At 36.8% G+C, this 6,003-nt stretch overlaps 1 protein-coding gene across 1 annotated transcript; it reads left to right on the forward strand.

Moving 5' to 3' along the window:
• The first annotated feature begins 2,052 nt into the window (after nt 1-2,052).
• On the forward strand, nt 2,053-5,500 carry LOC118824888 (complement C1q subcomponent subunit C-like). The gene is made up of 4 exons (XM_036595338.1): nt 2,053-2,265; nt 3,465-3,527; nt 4,618-4,746; nt 4,851-5,500. Exons 1-4 carry the CDS (start codon nt 2,127-2,129, stop codon nt 5,129-5,131), a joined length of 612 nt encoding a protein of 203 aa, XP_036451231.1. The 5' UTR covers nt 2,053-2,126; the 3' UTR covers nt 5,132-5,500.
• Nucleotides 5,501-6,003: the final 503 nt, after the last annotated feature.

Consider the following 6,003-nt stretch of genomic DNA (forward strand, 5'->3'; position numbering starts at 1 on the left):
AACATATTACATTTAGGGCAGGCTATCTCTAAGGAAAACAAACAACATAGCCTAACAGAATAACAGAATGCTGAACTAATTCATTTTCAAACGCTCTCTCTGTCATTCATATTGCGCCATGTTTCTAACGTAATATCAACATCCCTACATGGTCAATAACACAATGCTTGTTTAGCTGCTCTAGTTTCTAAAATGGCTGCCCTGCTTCCTAGTTTAATATTAGTCCAACACAAAACACACTGGCTCAACCCTTTTCTTTTTACAGCATTGGAGAAAGACAACACACCTTCTTTGTATACTTTGACCATATAATCTGTCAATAAACAGTATAAAACAAAAGTGAAGGCGTCTACGTTTGCCTTTTATGAGCTACGTTAGCCGAGACGGCTAGTGACAATAGCTAAAGGAGCGCCATTTTAGAGACCAGAGGTACAATGTGCTGCACGTAATAAATCCACAAATATTACATATTACTTGCCAAAACTGAGATTTAATGGGCATGTTTACATGTTTTAGGTCTGCTGCTTTTAGTTTTACAGTTAGCTCACCTGAAAGTATATGAAAATGCAGGTTTTAATCGGAGATAGCTGCGCTGTGCTCTCATATGACTGCTGTCTGCTAGGGACTGTTCTTTACATGCATTTTTCAGGCAGATTCACCACAGTATACAGCACAGCTAGCGCCCCCTGCTGGCTAAGTTGAAATGCAGCAGACTACATTAAACGTACAGCTGGGTGGATGGCCGATCTAATGAAAATTATACTCCCTTCTTCTTATATATATATATATATATATATATATATATATATATATATATATATATATATATATATATATATATATATATATATGGGTGGGGGTCTTTGTTTTTAACTACTGTTTAACAGTTTGGCATTCAACCAATGTACCATCTGCATAATCTGCCTGTTTTAACATTTTAATTTTACTCCTTGCAGACTGTCTTACTGCACTTGCAGCAAAGCTGCAGCTAAAAAGGCAGATGTGCAATACAGTAATGGCATAGATACACTAAATGGACAAAAGTATTGGGTCACCTACACATTAAATCTACAGGAGCTTTTCTGACATTCCATTCTAAATCCATAGGCATTAATATGGAGTTGGGCCCTCTTTGCAGATGTAACAGCTTCCACTCTTCTGGGAAGCTTTCTACAAGATTTTGGAGAGTGTCTGTGGGAATTTTTGGCCTTCATCCAGAAGAGTATTTGTGTTCAGAGTTCAATGGGGTTGAGGTCAGGGCTTCCCCGAACTGGAAATGTACACTTGTCCAAAATTCCTATCTTCTTATTAAGATTTCCCTTCACTGGAACTAAGAGTTCTAGGCCAACCCCTGAAAAACAACCCCAAATCATCATACCTTCTCCAACAAACTTTACAGCTGGCACAGTGCAGTCAGACAGGTAACGTTCTCCTGGCATTCGCGAAACCCAGACTCATCTATCAGACTGACAGATATAGAAGTGTCTCCAAAGAAAATGTTTCCACTGCTCCAGTATCCAGTGGCAGCTCTCTACAGCACTCCATCTGACGCTTGGCATTGTGCTTGACGATGTAAGGCTTGCATGCAGCTGCTCAGCCATGGAAAACCTGCCTTGAAGCTCCCAGCACACAGTGTTGGTGCTGATGTTGAGGCCAAAGAAGGTTTGGAACTCTGTTACTGAGTCAGCAGTGTTGGTGACATTTATGCTCTATACTCTTCAGCGCTCGGCAACCTGCTCTGTAACTTTACGTGGTCTGACTCTTCGTGGCTGAGTGATTCCTAAACCCTTCCACGTTTCAATAATACACTCACAGTTGATCATGGAATTTCTATAAGGAAAGAAATCTCACAATTTTTCTCTGAGTCAGCCTAACAACTTATGGAGGTATGATGCCACACTCAGTCACAGATCAGCTTCTGCAATCTTCTTTTTGTAAGTGTGAAGCCAGGCCTACTTCTGCATTTTCTTCTCCTGAAGTGTGTGTGTGTGTGTGTGTGTGTGTGTGTGTGGCACATCTGTGCATGTTCCACTATATAAGAATCAGATGCTGATCGTCTGTTACATTCACCCCATTTTCAACTGAGCTCTTCCACTCTACACACGTCTCAAATAAAACATCTCAGGATGAGGGTCAGTGTGGTTCTGCTTTGGTTGTGCTTGTCTAGTGTTCATCTCCAGAGAGCTGATGACCAGCTCGTAGTGGGGGACGAGAAGATTGAGTTCACTCAAAGCCAGATTGAAGTGCTGAAGAAACATAACACAGGTAAATCAAATGATTTGAAAGATCCACAAGCAACCTGTTTTGAATTGTTTTGCTTAAGACCGTAATCCTGAATGAACATCTCTGAAGGTCAAACAATTCTACAATTTTGGAAAATTGAATGAAATTTGTTTGAAAGATTCAGATAATTTTATTTTGCATTTTGTTGCTTGTTGTTCCACATTGTTTCATGCTGTTTATAAGGTTTGTAATGACATAATGATCCACATACATTTGTACTATTTAAGTACGTTTTGCTTTAATATTGTTTGTTATTTTTATGTTAAAACCATAAAAAACAGTGCTGAATTAAATTTGCTGCTGTGTCATTAGTTTTTAGCTTTTTACAAACAAACAAACAAACAAACAAACAGTAAATGAGCAAGGAAGAATTATTATTTAATTCATACAACCATGAAAAACTGGACTCTCGATCTTTTACATTTGCACCATCATGTTCTAAACAACAGCTTAACTATTGATTTTAACTCATTAGTAAATAACTGACCTGAAATTTGACCTTTTTTTCTCAATCTATGTGCTTCATAATGCTGTGCAGATCTATTATTATTATTATTATTATTATTAATAATAATAATAATAATAATAATTATTATTATTATTATTATTATTATTATTATAATGCTAATAATAATAATAACAACAACAATAATATGCTGCTGGTAGAAATCTAGCAAACAATATATATTTTTTAAAACTGTTCAAAATTTCAAAACTGGGCTTTGGGGTTGTTTGTTTATTTTTTTCCGCTTCTGAATTGGGTTATAATTCACATGATAGATATTAAAGAGAAGAGATATTAAAGATTAACTGGAATGAAAATAACACAACTCTGTGTTTATTAAATGCCACCATGTACTTATTTATTTTCATGACCTGAAATATTTCATCTTTGAAATGTATTAGAAATACTGAAACAGCAAGTTATTCTAACTATAATATATATATTTTCTTTTTCTTTTTTTTAACATATAACCTACATATGACCTATTTTTTTGCCTATTTTTAACACATGACCTATTTTATATATTATTTTTAATTTTTTTCTCCATTTGTTGAGAATTTTTTATATATGTATGTATATAGATAGATAGATAGATAGATAGATAGAAAGTGGTCCATTTGGTGTAAAATCTGATTCTGTATTTAGTTGGTTGGATTATTTTTTGTGTGTTTCACAGTTGTGGAGGGGAGTGCGGACTCTACTGAACTGAGTGATGAAGCACTGGGAGAGGAGGATTCAAGTAAGACTTAAATATGAAACAGAAAGATCATTTTTCATTAGAAAGCTGAGCAACATATTTCTGCATAAAGTTCAGAAATAAACATGTACTCTACGTAAATATAAGCCAGTGCTTTGGCACTAGAGGAGCTGAAGATGCAGGGCTAGAGCCTTTGGTCGGATCCTTGAAGGTCGTACACAAGCAGCTCATCCGCCAAGAAAGACAGCCTGGTGGGAATCCAATAGGTCATCATAGGCAGCGGTCAAAAATAGGCCAGTAGGTGCTCACAAGGAAAAAGGATTAGTGAAAATCAGGGGAACAGGCAAGAGTCACACATCAAGAGCCAGACTGTGTAAAGCCAAAGGCCAAACAAAGAAGTTTATATATGCGAAGAGGTATATATCTCCATAAACTATCAGCAGGGGGGTGTAATGATGGAGGGGTGGAGCCAGGGAGGAGCAGGAGCTGGAATGAGCCATTTCAGACTGAGCAGGTCCAAAGGGAGTCTCCTCAAAAGGAGAGGGGGGAGAGGGGGGGGTGGGGGGGGGGTGGGGGGTGGAAGCATAATTACTGAGTGAGGAAAATAAAAAAAACAGACTTAAATCTGGTGTGTGTGCTGCTGTGAGTCACATTGTAAACTAATGATCATTTAAAAGTCAGAGGCACAATGCAAAAAAATGGCATCTTGTCAAGTGAAATGATCTTAAATCTAGTCGATATATCTAACATTTCCTATTTTGAGATGGTTGTGCACTTATTATAAGATTATTTAGCTTATTTTCATAAATTCTTCAGTTATTTTACTTGTTGTAGGTCATTTTATTGAGTAAAATTATTTCACTATACTGGCAGATGATTTTGCTCGTGTCAAGCACATTTCTAAAAACAAGCAAAATTATCTGCCATTATAGTGAGATAATTTTACTTGATAAAATTACTTAAAACAAGAAAAAGAAGTCTAGAAATGAGTTACATAATCTTACATTAAGCTTACAACAATTTATTTACTATATTTAAGATGCAGTGTAGTTTTCCAAACCACATTGTACATCTTTCTCATGGAAAAAAAAAAAAAAAATTGCCCTGATATTGTGCAATTTTCCGTTTGCAGTCAGGCGAAAGGTGGCTTTTTCATACGCTTCAGGCCTAAATGGCCATTTTGGGCCTCACAGCACTGGCATCATACTGGCTTTCCGCAGAAGAATCACAGATGTTGGAAGGGCGTACAATACAGTCACAGGTAAATGCACAGTCAGTACAGAGACGGTGTCTGATGTCTGGTTTGGTTCTTCTCTCTGGTGGTGTAGAGACTCTGTACTGATCCATCTGTTTCTCCTTCTGCAGGTGTTTTCACTGCTCCATTCAGAGGAGTCTATTACTTCAGGTTTAATATACTTGGTTACAGCAGTTCATACAGGCTGGCTGTATGTTTGTACAAAAATCATCAGAAAATCTTAGACGTGACTGAATACCCAAGAGGATCATTTGAGTACGCCGTTGGTGGAGCCACTCTGCTACTGCGGAGAGGAGATCATGTGTATGTTGCGCTCAGAAGTCACAGTCAGATGTATGACAACAGTGACAACCATTGCACTTTCAGTGGTTTTCTGCTGTTTCGTATGTGAAGTGTTTTTACTGGTGAGGACAAATGTTGCATTCTAAGTTCTAAGACTATATTTCACAATATACTGCCTTTGGCTTCTGTAGCTGATACCTTTTAGAATACATATAAAATGTGACCTGCATTTTTAAAATGTGGGAGAGATTATTAAACAATAAATAACATATTAAGTGCCAGAAATCATTGAACAGGGCAAAAACAACCACTATAAGTATATCAGAATACAGAACAACTATGTAGCTTGATGCTTTCTTCTTTACTTGAAATATATTAATACTTTCTTTGCTTTAAGTTCCTCACCATTCCTTGCCATTTTCAGCATCGCAAAAAATGTGGTAAAAATGCTTCATAGACATAAAGAATCATTTTGTACTGCACAAGTGTGTTGTGTTTATTTCCTAAAGTGATGTTGGTCATTGAAAGCAAGTGGCACTAAGGACTTTCAGAGAGATCATGTGATCAAAATGGCTTCACTCAGGTGATGTCATTAAATTGTGTGTGTAGTGATTCCAGAGGAACCTGCACAGAACATACAAGGACATTTTACCCCTTTAATTCATTTGGTATAGTGTAGTTGGTAATATTACTGCCATTCTCATAGCAGACTGGGGTTTGATTCTCTGTCAGACCAAGCACACCATGCTATACCAATAAGAGTCCTTGGGCAAGACTCCTAACACTGCATTCGCTTACTTCTGTAAGATAATACAATTTTAAGTCGCTCTATGTAAAAGCATCTGCCAAATGCATGTAAATGTAAAAATATGGGCTAAAATTTAGTTTTGGATTTGTGCTCCAATTAATATTCACTAAGCCTTTATATAGGTGTATATAAATCATTGCAACTTTTTTCCATGAATGTGTTTCTGATTGCAG

Source organism: Colossoma macropomum, unplaced genomic scaffold, assembly GCF_904425465.1.
Source record: "Colossoma macropomum unplaced genomic scaffold, Colossoma_macropomum, whole genome shotgun sequence".
NCBI lineage: Eukaryota > Metazoa > Chordata > Actinopteri > Characiformes > Serrasalmidae > Colossoma > Colossoma macropomum.